At 39.4% G+C, this 17,578-nt stretch overlaps 2 protein-coding genes across 3 annotated transcripts; one reads left to right on the plus strand and one right to left on the minus strand.

The window, feature by feature from the left end:
* Positions 1-1,069: 1,069 nt before the first annotated feature.
* Positions 1,070-7,861, minus strand: LOC116313359 (transcription factor BTF3 homolog 4-like). 2 transcript variants are annotated; one of them, XM_031731028.2, is made up of 6 exons: positions 7,758-7,861; positions 7,222-7,281; positions 4,567-4,680; positions 3,419-3,620; positions 2,020-2,079; positions 1,070-1,728 (listed from the first exon to the last, which is right to left on the minus strand). In XM_031731028.2, the coding sequence occupies exons 2-6, from the start codon at positions 7,273-7,275 to the stop codon at positions 1,682-1,684; spliced, it is 477 nt and encodes a 158-aa protein (XP_031586888.1). In that variant the 5' UTR covers positions 7,276-7,281; positions 7,758-7,861; the 3' UTR covers positions 1,070-1,681. The 2 variants fall into 2 exon arrangements, with proteins under 2 accessions (XP_031586888.1, XP_031586889.1); XM_031731029.2 differs by having other exon boundaries at positions 7,666-7,831.
* A 2,099-nt stretch (positions 7,862-9,960) lies between these two features.
* Positions 9,961-17,213, plus strand: txndc12 (thioredoxin domain containing 12 (endoplasmic reticulum)). Its single transcript, XM_031731026.2, has 7 exons — positions 9,961-10,137; positions 11,150-11,210; positions 11,487-11,539; positions 12,918-12,991; positions 13,177-13,246; positions 14,710-14,793; positions 16,056-17,213. The coding sequence occupies exons 1-7, from the start codon at positions 10,038-10,040 to the stop codon at positions 16,133-16,135; spliced, it is 522 nt and encodes a 173-aa protein (XP_031586886.1). The 5' UTR covers positions 9,961-10,037; the 3' UTR covers positions 16,136-17,213.
* Positions 17,214-17,578: the final 365 nt, after the last annotated feature.

Below are 17,578 nucleotides of genomic sequence, written 5' to 3' on the forward strand. Positions count from 1 at the left end.
TTGGTTTGTTCAATTTCTTTTCTCCAGGATTTTGTAAAATTCAATTTTATTTTATTTATGTAGCGCCCATTCAACTACAACAGTCACCTCAAGGTGCTTTCTACTATAAGGTTAAAACACCTACAATATTAGAAAGAAACCAATCACACAATCTTCTATGAGTAAGCACTTGGCAACAGTGACAAGTGCTTCCAAGTAAGCCAGCAGACTGAGAGCAAAGTGCTGTGCAAGTGGTGGACTACATGTAGTGTTACTGCAAAGTGTTTAGGATCCACAGCAACTCAGCCACAAAGAGGCAGAACACACAAAATTACAGAGCAGAGTCACCAGTACTGAGGTTCACAGTGCACAGTGGTAATAACTGCAGAGGTCCAAAACTCCTCTGGCATTATCATCAGCACAGAAACTGTACACTGGGAGCTTCATGGCTGAGCAGCTCCTGTAGGTGTAATCTGTAAGGGCTCAGCAGTTTTGGCCATGTAATGTAGCATAATAGGAAAAATGTCTTATTAACATTTACACTTCTGAGTCACTTTTCAATTGTTGTTTTAGTAACTATTAGATAGTGCTATGGCTTTGACTTAAGGGTTAGCACTCTCATTTCCTTTACTAATCTCTGCTAAAGAGGGATCTAAAAGGAGCATTTCAAGCATCTTTCCCAGCATTTCGAGAATTAAAACAGCTCCAGTTATAGCTGCCAAACAGGTTCTTCCGGCTCCAGAGGAAGCCAGAAGAACCTGCCTGTACTCCTTGTAGTGGAGTGAAAACGAGTATTCAACCCAACCCAAAACTTTTCCAAAAATAAACGTGTTAGGGAAAGTTGGTAGATCAAACCACTGTGAGACTATGAGGTAGATCCGTTTTTTTCTTCCTATAGAAGCTTAAACACTATATATTAAATAATTATATAGAATTACAATAATGTGTTGAAGACAACATTGTTTTTCCCAGAAAGAGCTCTGGATGCCCCCCTTCCTTATACCGATTTCCATGAGAGCTCATGGATGCATTGTAACCAAAGATCATCTGACTCAGTGTCCCGACAAAGAAAATTTTACTTTGACTGAAGTAGTTTGTCCCAGTAATTTATTACACTTTGACATTAGGACTTCTGGAGTACATGAGAGCTCAGTTATTAATGAAAACAAGTATTTCACACATTAAGGCCTCACCATACCACTTTACAGCTGCTCATCGAGGCGGTTAGGTAGGAAAATATGGTTGACAAATCTGAACAGTAAAGTAAATAAAGAGAAACGCTAATAGCCCAAAAATGTTTTATTAAATTCATAATCACAACTATAACGTTAAGTGAATCACTCATTCACATTAACTGCAATTTAATAATCTCTTAAATACTAGCCACGTTTAACCATATAAGAAGTTTATTTCTAAACTATTGCGAGTCCTTTGGGTGCTGAGAGTTACAGATACTGTGTCCACAATATAACCGACTAGTGAAATCAGAACTTATGTGTGTGTGTGTGTTGTAGTGCTGCTGCGACTGCAGGCTAACCCGAAATGGTTTACGTCTCTGGAGATGACGCACCGCACCTTTAACAACCGTTCCCCCACAAAAGGAAGTGCCCCTTGTGAGGCTGTGAGAGGTTAAAAAAAATTAAAATTAAAAACTGAAAACGGTTGACTGAGGGGGCAAAAAAAAAAAAGAAAAGGAAAATCATCAGTTTGCTTCATTCTTTGAGGCTTCATCAAAATTCTCCACAAGATCTGCAAGACAGAAAACAACAAAGATCACCTGATTTTGTTCTGAAAACAGAGCACAGTGTTCGGTTAAAGAGATCCTGACAACTGCTGAAAGTGACAGCGTAAAGGTGGAGTAAAGGTTTTTTTCCTCTTGATACCCTGAACCTTTAAACTATCTGATTAAAGACACAAAATAACTGATGAACTACTATCTGTGCTCCAAGCAAGATCAAAACCAGATATAAAAAACTAAAGTGAGATTTTACATTTGTTTACTTCAAAAAGTACTTCAAGGATAATAATTTGTATCAATACCTGGGACATCGTCATCATCCTCTTCTGCGTTTTCCTCCTTGACCGCTTTCATGTCCATTGCTAAAAAAATAAAACAAAAATGTATCAAATGTTAAAGGTTCACATTGCAACTTCCACAATGCTAACACCCACTGATCCCTTGTTACAAAGCAGTGCTCTGCTGGGAAATTATTGCAGACTAAATATAACCCACTATTAAAACCAAACAACAACCTCCAGGGCTGAAAAATTAAGCTACAAGTATCACGATTAACCTTAATGTTATAGACTCCGATGTTAAAATGACTAATTTTCCATCTTTAAAAAAAAAGAAGAAGAAGAAAGCATGTTTACAGCCTGTATTGGCCTACAGAGATAAATGATCACTTCATCACAACTAGACAGTGACTCACTTTTGTTATTGCTTAAAGTTAGAGGTGTGGTAGTTCTGACTGATGTGTATCACCATCCCCACCAAATGGTATTGTGGTGCCTTTTGGAACACCTTAGTACAGTTATATGAGAAATATTATGTTTGTTTGGTACAGGTCATCCAGGAACTTTGTGTTTCAGTTTTATTTTATTATCATATTTCTCATATTTAGTCTGTTACACACCTAAGTGACTGCTGTATCAAGCTGTACTCAAGCTAACTAATGCTGATGTTTAAAAGTCAGAGTCCAAAAAGAAATGTGTCAAATTACATCAGCCATCTTTTATTTACAGTCTACGAGAGAGGCACAGAACCTGCCACGCAACTTGCAGGATGAGCTGCCAACATAATATCATAGTAGCTGTGCTAAAAGACCACAAAACATTATGATAAGCTGCAGAACGGCCCCTAAGAAGACGTCACGGTGACATTTTCCTTTATTTCTGCTCCTGTGTTGGACTCACAGATTCACAGCACAGGGTTAGCTGTGCTTCCAAGTGAAAAAGATGGTCCTGTCTCTCATGTTTGCTTCACTGGGTTTATTTTCATCTCCATGTGCATCATCTACAAGGCCAGCCCCTGCAGACTTAATCATCTAGATGCTCAGACCGTGTGCTGGAAGCGTTCCTGCCTTTACCAACTACCAATCACTCTCTGAGTGCTCTGATTCTTTCAGACTCACAGTCACGTTACGTCTAATCCTCAGTAACTCTAAAGAAAACACTGCTGGATAAATGCACAATAATGTATGAGGCAGTGTCTTAAGCAAGTTCAGCCATGACCAGCTGCTAACGCCTGAGTCATTTAAGCTCCGTGTTTGCCAACAGGGACACCTGAACAATAGTCTCTCCTCTCACCACAATAACTCTTGTGTGACAAAAAAAATCTCTGTCTGACGTGACCGTGACCGTTATTCGCATGGCACAACCTCAGAGGACACTCTGACATTGTGACACGGCATGTGTGTTTTTGTGTGTGCATGCTCACATTGCCGTGGGAACTGCTCAGCCAGCTTGCGCAGGCTGCTGAGGCTGTCGGCTCCCAGCTGGCTCAGGATGCCGGGCAGCATCTCTGTCAGCTGTTTGGTCTCTCCGTGGCCCGTGATGGCGAAGGTATTGGCAGACAGAGACGCCTGAACTTTGGGGTTGTTGAAGTGAATCACCGTCCCGTCATCTTTTATCATATTCACCTGAGAGAAAGAGGGAAACAGCACAGTCTGGATTAGAGCCTTTATCCTACAACATTCTGCATTGTCAGGCTTATTAACACCAGCCCAGGTATATTAGACGCTCTGGAGGGCAGAGGATTCCAAAAACAGAAATATGTCTTAATGCTCTGAGGAAATAAAGTACTACAAATACAGAAGTACAGTAGAATGACATTTCAGTTTTCAAGAATCTGTGACAAATGCATTAATGTCCTTTGAGTAGTTTTGGTTGGGCCGGTCCCAGAAACACCCACTGTGCAGATTATGATATGTGACTGTATCAGGTTCCAAATTAGCAAGTGTGTGATGTGATTCAACCAAAATAAAGACGTATGAGACTGTTGGATCTAAGACTGGTCTATGAATCATGGTTTTCCTGAGGCACTAAACACCACAGTTAGCACATTTAAATAGGCATATAAGGTAAACAGATTTAAGCTAGGGGCTGGGTTGAGCATAATCAAATTCATCAATGGAAAACAAAATATATTATTTGATGCTTGATGCCAAAGTAACAAAAAAATATATACATTTAGCCCAAAATCACCACGCTGTACAGGCCCTGCAAAAAAACCCAACAAAACTAACTGCTGTAATTATCTTAATAATATAGACAGTATGCTGTAAAGACAAAATGTATATTAAGTCAAAAAAAAGAAAAAAAAAATGTGCATCTGGTGAGGGTCCCTTTTTTGTTTATGCTCTGATGTAACAAGGACACTTTATGGTATGCCCATTTGCTGAAAGCTCCCTAAAAATAAACTGGAAGATGACATGACTGCGCTTCACTTAGGCGCCCCCCGTCTTTCATCCTTTCGTATGCCGCATGACATAATGATAAAAAATTCAGGATCCTCAGAAAGAAACAAATCAAAATAGAACAGACACAGAGAGTAACAGTAGCATTAATTTCCCTTTGATGGCTCACCTCTTCTATCCCTGCGATGTTGTTCACTGCCAGTTTCTTCAGAGAGCCCTGCAGCTTTTTGTCGTCAGCTGTTGCAGTTTTGTGAACAACCTTTTTCTTCCTGCGGGCCGTTCCCTAAAGGGGAAAAAAATGGATTTCACAACCGAGTGAACCAGAATGTCAAACATAGTTAAGGTCACACGCGTCATCCTGTCATGGACATAAAATTACCCTCACAGAAAAAGACCTGTTTTTATTATTATAAATGAGTGTCTCATTCTTCCCATCTCAGAGTGCATTCTTCAAGATAATTACATTAATCTATAAATACTGTGGCTCAGGAGGCAGAGCAGTTGTCAGGTAATTTTCAAGGTCAGTGTCTTTGGTAAAGATTTTGAACCCCAAATTTCCCCAGAAGCAGCTGCATTGACACAACCCAGAATGATTGTGATTGGCTCATTCATTACCATCATTTTAAATAGAAAAAACAAAACAGATTAACTAATAGAAAATGGACAGCCTCCACTGGCCACTAGTACTTAGTGTCAAAACTGCAGAGCAGCAGTGCCGGTACATCCACAAACAGCTAAAATACAGTGCTCCATTTGAAATGGAAAGTTGGAAATCTTGGAATTTTCAGCTGAAAGTTAGGCTTCCCACATGCACCAACATTGTGGGTGTAAACAGTAGGAAAACTGAAGAACCTGCCATGTGTACAACCACTGTTGTGTATATGTCACTGGTTAAACAAGCAAACACAGAGAACCAAACCTTTTCATTAACATGTTGCGGTGACATGCTGTGGCGTCATGCTGCAGCAGTGGCGGCAATGACAAAAAGACAGAAGGCAGGGCTGAAGATGCTAAGATTCTCACTGGTAGTGATCAGGATGGACAGGATTAGAAATGAGTACATCAGAAGGACAGCTCAAGTTAGAGAGGCAAGGCTGAGATGGCTTGGATATGTGCCGAACAGGGGGAGTGTATATATTGGACAATGGATGTTGAAGATGGCACTGCCAGGCTGCAAGAAGAGAGCAAGACCACAGGGAAGATTTCATGAATGCAGTGAAGGCGGACGTGCAGAGGGTTGGTATGACAGAGAAGATGCTAGGGATAGGGTGAGATGGAGGCAGGTGATCTACTATGGCGACCACTAAAGGGAGCGGCTGAAAGTAGATGACGACAATGTCTGGAACATGCTTGACTTTAAATTTAAAAATCTGTCCAGTTAGGAATACCTGAGCAGTGTACCATAAAGACAGACATAATGAGTTCGCTTATTTTACATGACTGGTGCTAAACATATAACCTAGTCCAAAGGAGGTTATGCACGTTACTCAATCTCAAACTGCTGAAGAAGAAAATTTATCCCACTGAAAGAAGCCGAGCAGTATAATTAAAGCAGAATTGGTGCAGTCTCAGAAATGTACCTGAATTCATTTAGAGATACAGAAAACACATTTTGATGCTTGGTAATTTTATACCAAGTCTGTTTTACAGTGCCAGCAATACAGCTAATAGAGCATAAGCCTATTTCCAGGCTAGTTATCAACAGGCAACAAAATCAAAGGAAATGTTTTCACTTTGGAACTAAGATAAACACCACGTCATCTTCATTGGTATATGGGAGACACACTGAGTAATGTGAAGATTCAATGTCACATTAGAAACAAACAGCAGCACTCAGCATGCACTGAGTGACAACATAAACAAACATATGAATTCACAGGATTTTCTGCAGCACTGCTTTCTTTACTTATATATAACTGGATTAAGAAAGAAAGCTGCCAACCACGGTGGTGATACTGGGGGTTTTGCCAAGCTGTGTAATGTAAAGAAATCCTGTTTATGTTCACAGTGTCACAGCACAGGTCACTTCTCTGGACAAGTACAATTTATTTTTTTAAGTACCCAGACAAAACACATACTTTACTGTACACCATGTGACCTTCCATGTGACCATATTAAGCAAAACATGGGCAGTATTGATGCACTAGTAAGCAAAATATTACATCCAAAAAAGGGAAGTTATTCCAAAAGTTAAAACCACGCTGCTCAATTGAAGCAAATAGAGTTACAAATCAAACTTCTGTGATGGCTGAATTATCAGAAAGCTTCCGTAGGTTGAAGAAAAGAAAACAAAGAAAGGTGCTTAAGCTGTGTGAGATACTGGTCGCCTCCTCCACCCAGTCAGCTAAAGTAGTGTCCACTGACCTTTATTTTAAGCAAGAGCTTTACTCACACCCAAATATTTAAACTAGACATTATCCATCTATATTTCAGCACCATAAATTCATTGTGATGTATACACAGAAACAAAAGTCTGTTGAGGGTCACTCCAGTTTAAAAAAAAAAAAAAAAAAAAATGTTGAGAATGTCGATGTGAGGTTAAAGGAATTTCAGAGCAAGAAAAACAAATAACGCCACCTAGTGTGTGACTGAAAGCCTCACAATAAATGTGAACAAAGCCAGAGAGCCAGAGATGAAGGGGGGCACAGTTCTGCCCTCCCCCAAAAAGGGAATGCTGAGGTCAGGAGGAAACACCTGACCTCAGCTGAATACCATCACACCTTGAAATGAGCAGGAAAATGAACCCAAGAGAGTTGAATCCATAATGTGACATCTGTTAAGTTACCATAATTAGAATAAAAGAAGAGATCCAGCAAACTCTTACCTTTCCACCTATCCGGACCTGAGCCTGAAGTTTAGCGAGCTTCTCTTGATTCATAGTGTTCTGTTTTGAAAGTTAAAGAAAAACACACGTTTAACATGATTTTATTCCCATGCTTATCAAACAGGGAAAGAAAACAGTTTTTGTTTTTTTCAGCTCTTAAAACCACCATCTGCCTAAGGAGCGCCGCATGTGGCTGCTGAAATACAATAGTCCCAGCATGAGCTACAATAATCCCCCAAAATAACAAACTGGAAATGAGCTGACTGACAATCTGATCGTTATACTCAACCTGCTGACCATTATACACTGAATGTGATGAAGAGATATATCCGGGCTTTGTCGTTTTAAATTACATCCACGATAACTGCAGCTAGTTAGGCTGCTAACTAGTTGAGTAGCTAAGCTAATCCTAGCATCAAGCCAGAAGAAAGCAGCTGAACGCACCTGCTTTGGTATCGACAACTAAATTTAAGCTCAAATCCAATGATGCAAACAAACCAGCGCAGATGTCTGCCGAGAAATATCCCCCAAATTACCTGCGGTAATGAATTTGCTGACGGTCAGTTGTACTAGTCTCGCTGTTAACCACCCAGCTTAGCTTAAACTATCATTAAGTCAGCAGCAATCATATACATTTCCTGTTGGGATTTTCACTATAAAGTTTACATAACGCCCGTCAAACGATGTTATATAGCTTTTATCCAGGTGAAAAGGACATAAATACAAATGTTAAAAATATCTCAAGTTAAATTTAAACTTAGATTAACTGACATATGTAAATATATTGTATATTTGCTATATTTCGATGTAGTTCGAACTTTTATTTTGGCGCGACTTTCCGGTGTTATATTAGAATTTCGTCGTCTAGCTTCACTATCTGACAAAGCAGCGAAGAGCACGCGGTTATGTGGATGTGATGTCATATGACCCGCCCCTCCAAAAGGAAAATGAATCACCGTTGGCCAATAGTAAAACGCGGACACACACGCGCGCACAAACGTGCACGCCCACAAACACAAAATGATTATTACAAAATATGAAAGTTTTAGGGAAGTTTACATACATTCGTCACGGACATTAATGTCATGGTAATTTGGGGCTTTTCATGATTTTTTCGATTTTTTCTTTATTCAGGTTGGTATGACTGGACAATATCCACCTTTAATTCATTTAAATAAACAAGAACTGTGTGCACAAGTTTGTGTTTATTTTGGATTTTCTCTAACCCAGGGGTATATATGCACAAAATCCCATTAATGATTGGTTAAAATTGCATCTCAACCGCTGATATTTGACCAAAAAGATTGGTCAAATATCAGCGATCGTGGCTCAAGAGTTGGGAGTTTGCCTTGTCAATTGGAAGGTTGCTGGTTCGAGCCCCGGCTTGTGTCCTTGGGCAAGACACTTCACCCGTTGCCTACTGGTGGTGGTCAGAGGGACCGGTGGCGCCAGTGTCCGGCAGCCTCGCCTCTGTCAGTGGTGGCTCACCCAGGGTGGCTGTGGCTACAATGTAGCTTGCCATCACCAGTGTGTGAATGGGTGGATGACTGGATGTGTAAAAGCGCTTTGGGGTCCTTAGGGACTAGTAAAGCGCTATACAAACACAGGCCATTTACCAATCTTTTTGGTAGATTTGGTAAACTTTTAATTGGTTTCCTGGCACAGATTCGGCTGTTAAGCATAGTCCACAAATTATTAATAGAGGTTGAAGTTGGGGTTTTGGGAAGGCCATTTTAGAAGCTTAATGTTAGCCAGTGTACCAGTACCACTGGCAGCAAAAGAGTCCTAGAGCGTAATGCTACCACCACCATGCTTGACCAATGGGAAAAGTGTTCCTAGGTTTAAAAGCCTCATCTTTACTACTCCAAACATACTTCTCATCATTGTGCTCAAACTGTTCTCCAGAAGCCATTTGGTTTGTCCATATGAATGGCTGCAAACTCCAGTCGAGCCCGAAGGTGTTGATTTTGAAGCAGCACCTCTCAGACCATGGTGATGTAAAACTCACTTCACTGTGGACAGTAACACTGATGTCCCAACAGTTTCTAATTCATGACAGGCTTGACCCTTGGTTGTGCCTGGGTTGTTTCTGACCTATCCTAACCTGTTTCCTCTGATCTGAAGGTCACAGTTTGCGTCTTCTTCCAGACCTTGGAAAAGTGGTGACACGTCTGGAAGCTTGTAGTTGTGTACAGGTAATTGAAGTTATGATCTTGGAATCTGCAGTTGTTTCAAAATGGCTCCCAGACACCTTCCCAACGTTACACACACGCACACACACACACACACACACACACACACACACACACACACACACACACACACACACACACACACACACACACACACACACAAATGACAGCAATTTTGAGTTTTTTTTACTCTCAGATACAATTTTAGTAACAAAACTTTTGATTTTTTTTCTTGGAAATAACTCCACCCAGTTTCTTTCTTTTAGTATTTTTTTTTTCAAGAAAGAAAGAAAGAAAGAAAGAAAGAAAGAAAGAAAAACAGAAAATAAAGTCAGGAAGAATTTTAACATAAATTTGTCATATAACAATAATATATAATTTTGCATTATAAAATGTAGTTTTTAACTTTGTGAGGGTTTTGTTTTTGTTTTTTTTTGGCTATTGTTTCAGGCTATTGTTTGTTTTATAATTTTGTTTCCTGTGCACTATTTTGTAAAATCCCAACTTTCTCAATGGGGCTTTTATTGTGAAACGCGGCTGTTATACATCCGGGTCACTTGGCTAACTATCAGTCACTGCTATTAGCTGTTCCCGTCCGCAGTTTGACAAGGAAAAGCACTCAAAATGCAAACCTCTCTGCTGAACTTCGGCCTTTTCTCAGTTTTTCAGCTTTTAATCTCTTTATCGTGTTTCCAGGAGGTTGTGCAAGCCACCAGCGGGAGAGGTGAGTTTAAATCTGGAGTTAATGATTGATTTAAAGCAGGATCTTTGTGCAGCTTCATTGATAGTGTCACCAGTGGGAGAGCAAAGCAGAGCAGAGCCAGATGTCTTTCATCCTGAAACCTAATATCCGTGTCCTGGTTTACTGAGCAGGTGTATGCATGTGTTTCTGTCGGGCAGACATAATTTGTAGTTTTTCTGGTCAGCTTAGCCGAGTTGTTTTATAGCTTTAAGTCCTCTACAGACCTGCATTTAACGATTTCTTCATTAATACTGTTTTAACTTATAATTATACTCACTCAAAATAAAATGTTTTTCGCCAAGCACACAGGAAGATGAGATAAATGCTTAAATAAAATATCCCGACATGAATGTAGATGCATTTTGATTGAAAAAAAAGTTGTACAATATGTATGTAAATAGTAGTGGGCGTTAAAAGAAACAAGCTAGTGAATGCGATTAAAGTTTAGTACTGAAACAAATATTAATCCATTGATTGCATTCTTAATTATTCAGAAGTACCCGAAAAGAGTAGAAAATAAAAAGGATGTTAAATAAAAATTTTTGGTCTTATAATCAAACAGCTTTTTCTTCTTGCAGATTTGCCAGTTTATTTCTGATAAATTCGCCACATTTTAATTCTCAATTTGCCCATTTTTTCTTACATTTTTTTCCTCATAAATTTTCCAGAATTTAATTTTAATAGTTTTTTCTTTTGTAAATTTGCCACTTTATTTTTGTTTATCTAAAATGTATTCCATGCTTATTAATAGTACTACTAGTAATAAGCTACTACTACCTTTATTACTGGTGAAGTAGCTGTATAAAGTACCTTGTTTCAGCCCTTTTTGCTATAGCACAATATAGTATCAAATAACTTGCCATTCAGTTGTATTTGCCAGAGTTTCCTCATACCGCTATCTATTGATTGAGTATTTAGGGCAAACACACCCTGTTGTGCAACACAATACCAGATACACAGTGTGGGTGTGCTTATTGATTGTCTCTGCCTGCAGGATTTGGTGATCACATCCACTGGAGGACGCTGGAAGATGCCAAGAAAGAAGCTGAAGCCAGGTGAGCAAAAATATTACAACCACTTCCTGAAATGCTGCCAAAGAGCCTTTTGTGCAAAGATTAGCCCGAGGCAGCTGTTTAAAAAACCCACGCATACATCTATTTTTGTCCTGGTTAGAGGAGCAGATTGACAAGTTGTCAACGAGCGGGTGTAGTTTTTCATATGCTGCAATTTCAGGCTTTAAAAACATGGAGCAGTGTGAGAAGTTTTCAGTTTGGATCAGCATGAGTTTAATTTTGGTTTTGATGCACTTTTAAATGTGTTTAAATTAACAGCGGGCTGCCGATCATGGTCATCATCCACAAGAGCTGGTGTGGAGCCTGCAAAGGTAAAATAATGTTCCACCGTTCACCTTGCAGAAACTGTCTGACTAAAAATCTGTTCTATAGAGTAAAAAAACGCCAAATTAGGTGTAATTAAAATCATGGTGAACATTATTGAATTTAGTCGATTGACATTACTTTGAAGAGAGAATCAAAGCCAGACATGTTGCATATTTCCTGCTTAAAAATTATTTTATTTTATTACATAAAACATTTAAAATTTAGACAAGCTGTCTAAGTCATAAAGGCATAAAATACTGTACACGTGAAGCTTTTATGATCTGTAAATTTATGTACACGTAATAATAGTAGGCTCCCTATGTTGAACAACCAGGACAAGGTGTTGAAATTACGCTTACACCTCTTAAGATATCACATGTTTTTGTAAGTGACTGGTTCACTGAGTGTTAAAATGTGGACATTTGAGAATTTACTATGTTAAACTTTAGATGTGTGGCTCATGAACTAGAATGAACATGTTGTGTTGTCTGCGAGAACAGGTTGTTGTATGGATACTTTAAAACGCCCCTAAAGGGCTGCTTTTTTAATGCAGGGCATCTTGCCAGTGGTTTAGCAGCCTGCCAGAAAGCTCCTGAAAACCTGTAAGGTAGCAATGCAGAGATCCTTAAACACCTGAAGCTGTACAGATGCTTTTGGGCCTTTTTAAGTCGCTTATGTCAGGTGTTTGTGTATGTGGACTCCCATGTATTTAAATCTGTGCATCCGCTCAAACCCTGGGGTCTGTTTACGATGAACAGCCAATCAGAAGAAAGTCACCTTAAAGGTAGATGAGCTAAACCAGCTTCTTTCAGACAGAAGATGAACTAAGGAGCTAAACAAGGATGATTCTGAACTTTGAGTCATGCAAAGCCCCTCTAGTAAAGTCCAAGAATGACAAAAGCTGGAGATGAGATCTATCTACAATGCCTGAAATTGAGTTTTATATTTGTTTAATTAACTTAGGATATTGCTTAGCAATTTAAATGTTACAGAAAATATATTCATGGAAAAATATTTCTGTTGAAAGCAGAATCAGCTGTTTTTATCAGCTTTTTTAAATGATCCAAATCGTAGCTACAATGTTGTTGTTAATCAGGAAGCCCATCTTTGGATCTCAGCTAGATGTGTAATGTGGAAAATCAGGACAAACAAAGCAATCAGGAAACGACAAAACCGGAAGGGTTGTTGGAAAAAATTAAGTGACTATTTTCACTAACAAGTGAAATGCAACATGAGAATTCAGCAGATCTGAAAACTTGAAAAAAACTGAAGAACAACAGAGGCTTTTAATTATTTAAGCCTCTTCACCGTAAATATAAAAGCTTTTTGCATTTGATTGTGTGTAAAATAACCTCTTTACTATGTTGTTGTTTTTATAATCAGCACTGAAGCCCAAGTTTGCTGAATCCAAGGAGATCTCTGAACTGGCACACAACTTTGTCATGGTGAACCTGGAGGTGAGGATATATTGAAAGCACCTTAAAGCAGCTGCTTCCTGTATTTTCTGTTTATTTCAGTGTATTGATGTAAAAATATCATGTTTGTGCTCCCTTTTATTTCTTGTTTTATCGTCATGCTACAAGCCAGAATTGACACATTGGCGGTTTTTGGATTTGTTTCCACTAATCTCTCATTTTACCAGGATGAAGAGGAGCCAAAGGATGAAGCCTTCACCCCAGATGGGGGATACATTCCTCGGATTCTTTTCCTTGGTAGGAAGGCGGGGGCGTAATCAGCCTTGATGTACACAGCTTTGAGGAGTGACTCCTTGTGCAGTTAGTGGTAGTAGTAATAGTTTTCTGGTCCAGGTTACATTATATTATCAGAAAACGGAAAGTTTTCAGAACTAAAGGCAAAGTTAGTATTGTTATAAATAATACAATGAAAAGTTTCTAAACAACATTGTCATACCAAGTCTCGTCCAGTTCTCTTTGGGAAATGTTTAAAAAAGACCTAATGGGCAGGTTGAACTTCCTGCAGCTCTACACATAAACTCAAACGTTTATGAATGAATTGTGTCCGTACTTTTATGCACTTATTTGCCCTAAAAAGAATAATTTGCCCAGACATTCCTTCCGAGAGGATATAGCAGATCTGAATCAGAGGTTGACATGACCCTGTTGTAGGTCCACTTGTTACAGACAGGCTGTAAAAGGTGTGGAAGCGTGTTTCAGCCACTGAAAAAATATTTTTGCCATCCATAAGTCAAAATTTATATGGAGAGAAATTTGCCTCAAAAGTGTTACAGATATTGTCCAGAAGCGTGAACTAAAATTTACAAACGTGTGCAACTTTTGAGGATTCAAAAATGCGCACTCCAATCCACACAAACATTTTAAAAATGTGTATATCCAAATTATCCTCAAGCTAAAAGTACAGGCAACATCCCTTGCTTACGTATAAAGCCTTAAATGCGTGTGCACAATTGCCTGATATGCACAGATCATGTCCCAGGCCCACTAGGGAATTTTTCACGCTGAAAGCTTCGCACAGATCCACAGACTAAGTTGCGTTCAAGTCTCAGTGTAAAATTGGGACATCTTAGTTTTATACTTGTGGATCATAAGGTATGCATTTGTAACACTTTTAAGGCAAATGTCTCTCCATAAATTTCAACTCAAAGTTTCAACTTAACTCAAATTTCAACTTATGTTTTTAACTTTCAGTTATTTTCTTAGTAATTACATCAAAAATTTGACATAATGATGGGAGATTTTGTCTTATGGATGGCAAAAAATGTCTCTTTCCCTTTTAGTGTGCCTTGATCATCAAAATGTTGAAAGCCGGTGATTTAGACAGCCAGCAGTCTTTATTAGTTTATCCTGCACACACACAGACACACGTTATACTAAGAAAAAGCTGTGCGCTGTGCTGGGAACTGCCCAGCATGGCAGGTCTCACCATGCTGCTACATCAAAGGAGAAGCTGATTAACAGATGTATGGCTACAACAGCTGTGCTGCTCAATGTCATTGCTCCTTGAGCTACTCTGCCCAGCCCTACACCACACTGCACCACCACCCAGACCTTTCTAATAAAACCCACCTCTTCATAAATAAACATCAGAATAGCATATGAGGAATTATTCGTCAAGAACATCTTAGATTAAATGAAAAACACAGTTTTTGTTGTATCTGTTTCAACTAAATTTTTTTTCCTCTTTATTTCCTTCACAGATCCGCTCGGCCATGTCCATCCTGAAATCACCAACAAAAACGGGAACCCCAACTACAAGTACTTTTACAGCAATGCAGAACACGGTAACAGTCCAGATGATCATTTCTCTGTTGGTGGGATATTAAATTCACTTCACAGCCACTTTAAGGTCGCTTTATGTTATAAGATCCTACAAACTGTCCTCTATGAGCAAACACTTGGTGGTGGGGAGGAAGAACTCCCCTTTAAAAGGAAGAGCAGGCTCAGGGAGAAGACGTTCTGGCTGGTTTGGAGCTGAGGGGTAGAAAAGAGAGAAAACAGGACAAAAAACAAATTTCAGAAGAGGAGAGATGAAATTTACTGTACTGCAGACTACACTGAACACTTTTTTTTTAGGTACACCTGTTTAACTGCTTGCTAACACAGATCTCTAATCAGCCAATCACATAGCAGTAAGCCAATCCATTTAAGCATACGGACAACCTACTGAAGTTCCAACTGAGCATCAGAATACTTCGAAGGTGGCAGGTTGTTGGTACCAGACTGCTCAGGATATATTTAAGAAACTGAAGACCAAACCGGGGGACACTCCTGTTATTTAGGAACAGGAAACTGATGCTACAGTTTGCATGCACTCACCAAAATTTGACAACAGAAGACTGGAAAAATGTTGCCTGGTCAGATGAGTCTCGATTACACAACACTGCCATGGTCTGGTCAGAATTTGGCATAAGCAACAAGAAAGCATGGATCCATCCTGTATTGCAGGGGTGTCAAACATAAGGCCCAGGGGCCAGAATCAGCCTGGCAAAGACTCCAATATGAACCCAACAAGGTGGCTTTGGAAAATGTGAAGTAGGTAGGGTATAAATTTTATGATGTTTAACTGTATTTGTGTAAGTTTTACAGCTTGTCCTGCTGATTAAAAACCTCCCCGATGGCTACCAAAGTAACTGAGTAATATGTAAGAAATTAATCAGCAGCTAGTTTTTCTCATATTAAGACATCTGAGGGAATAAATGTGAAGTTGGACCTCTTCACGCTGACAGAAAGAGAGTTGCACTGGTTCAGCCCACTTAAGATTAAACCATCATGTGATGTAAAATCACCTGAAATATGATCTCTTCCTTTAAAAAAGGAGTTCTTCTTCCCTACTGTCACCATGTAGTTAGATATACATTACTGGATCATTAAGGATCTTTCTTTAATATTGTAGGGTCTTTACCTTCATCTTAAAGCACCTTAAGATGACTGTGGTCTTGCATTGTTGCTGTACAAATACAACAAAACTTCAGATATATCTTCCAAACTTTAAGCAGTTCATGGTTATTCTATTTTCTGCCTTTCTTCCCTCTCTGCTACTCAGTTATATCCGGTATGAAGGAGGCTCAGGACAAGCTGACAGGGGACGCCTTCAACCAAGGTCACACTGGAGATGAGCTGTGAGGAGGCTACGACAGGCTTCAGGCTGTAAGGGCTAAACTTCCTCTACCTGAGCCTGTGCTTTCAAGTTCCTCCAAACCACCCCTTAGGATATTTATCCTTTTTCACACAGTGGGGTTCACCTCACTGACTGAAGCCAACCATTATAGGAATCGGTGCTTTAGTATTTCTCTCTGTCCTTTACTACTCATCCTAATGTAATTAAATGCCATATACTGTACTTACTGTCTGTAGAGGATGCAACCAACTCAAATTAGCCATGTTTACTGCCATCTGTTGTTAGTTAGTTAGAAACATCACATCTTTGAAAAGCCAAGACTTTAGGAAGATGCTCCGTCTACGATAGACAAACACACAAAGAGACCTTTAAAGTTTTCACCTGGGAGCATTGAAGCTACACTTTTCACCTTAGTTCCGATTAAGTATTTAAACGCCTCCAGTGATGTGCTTCCAGAGATCCTCTACAGTAGGTGTATCTTATCTATCTGTGAAACTTTTCACCATGCACGACATGGGCTTTGAACTTCTGATTTATTACTGATTTATTCACGACAGTTTGTGTACTTACTCATCCAAACCATAGACAGTATGGAAGACGGCTGGAGCTACCATGATGCCGTGGTCTGGTTAGTGAAGTCTTGTTCTAAAGCCTTGATGAGCGTATTTGCTGTCACCTTCTTTTGGGTTTTGAAACCACCAGCTCATTAGGAAAGTGTTTAAAAAGTCAGGGGTGAGGGTCTTTCCCACATACACTTCTATAGGACCCGAGGTCCTTTTGCAACCACTCGAGTCGCCCCCTGATGGTCATTAGAAAGAAAGCAGTTTTAAGGTACTTTCTGCTTCTGGCGTCACTTTTCAGACACTGAAGCTGCCTCCACCTTTTATACAGTCTATGATCTATATTACAGGTTTTTGGGTTTGTTTTTTTTTCTGTTTTGCTGCTTGTAAAGTGACACCCCTCTTCAGTTTTTATGGGCCTCATTAAACTCTTGAATTAAGGGAAGGGATCATTTGTGAAGTGTCTTGATGCATTTTATACATGAACACGGCCAAGTGTGCAAATAAAGTTTGTTTGGTTGAACGCTTTGACTCATTTCACTCTGAGCCTCACAAGGTTTTATTATTGTATTAAGTAAAACTGGAACTAGTCTCATAGCAGGACAGGAATCCGCTGGAGCACCTTTGGGTGGAGTTTGTATTCTCTCCCTGTGGTTTCCTACCAGTCCAAATACATGCAAGTCAAATTGATGGATTCTAAATTGATTGTAGGTGAATGGGAGCAGGAATGGCTTTAGCCTAGCGACTTGGTAGGCTGTACTCCTCTTTGATAGGCTTTGGCCTCCTGGTTTTAAAAAAAAAAAGAAGGATAAACCAAACTAGGTGGGGCTAAATCTTTTTTTTTTTTTTTTTTTTTTTTTTTTAAACCTGTCCCGTTTGGTTCTTTTG

The sequence above is a fragment of the Oreochromis aureus genome, linkage group 18, assembly GCF_013358895.1.
Source record: "Oreochromis aureus strain Israel breed Guangdong linkage group 18, ZZ_aureus, whole genome shotgun sequence".
NCBI classification, from domain to species: domain Eukaryota; kingdom Metazoa; phylum Chordata; class Actinopteri; order Cichliformes; family Cichlidae; genus Oreochromis; species Oreochromis aureus.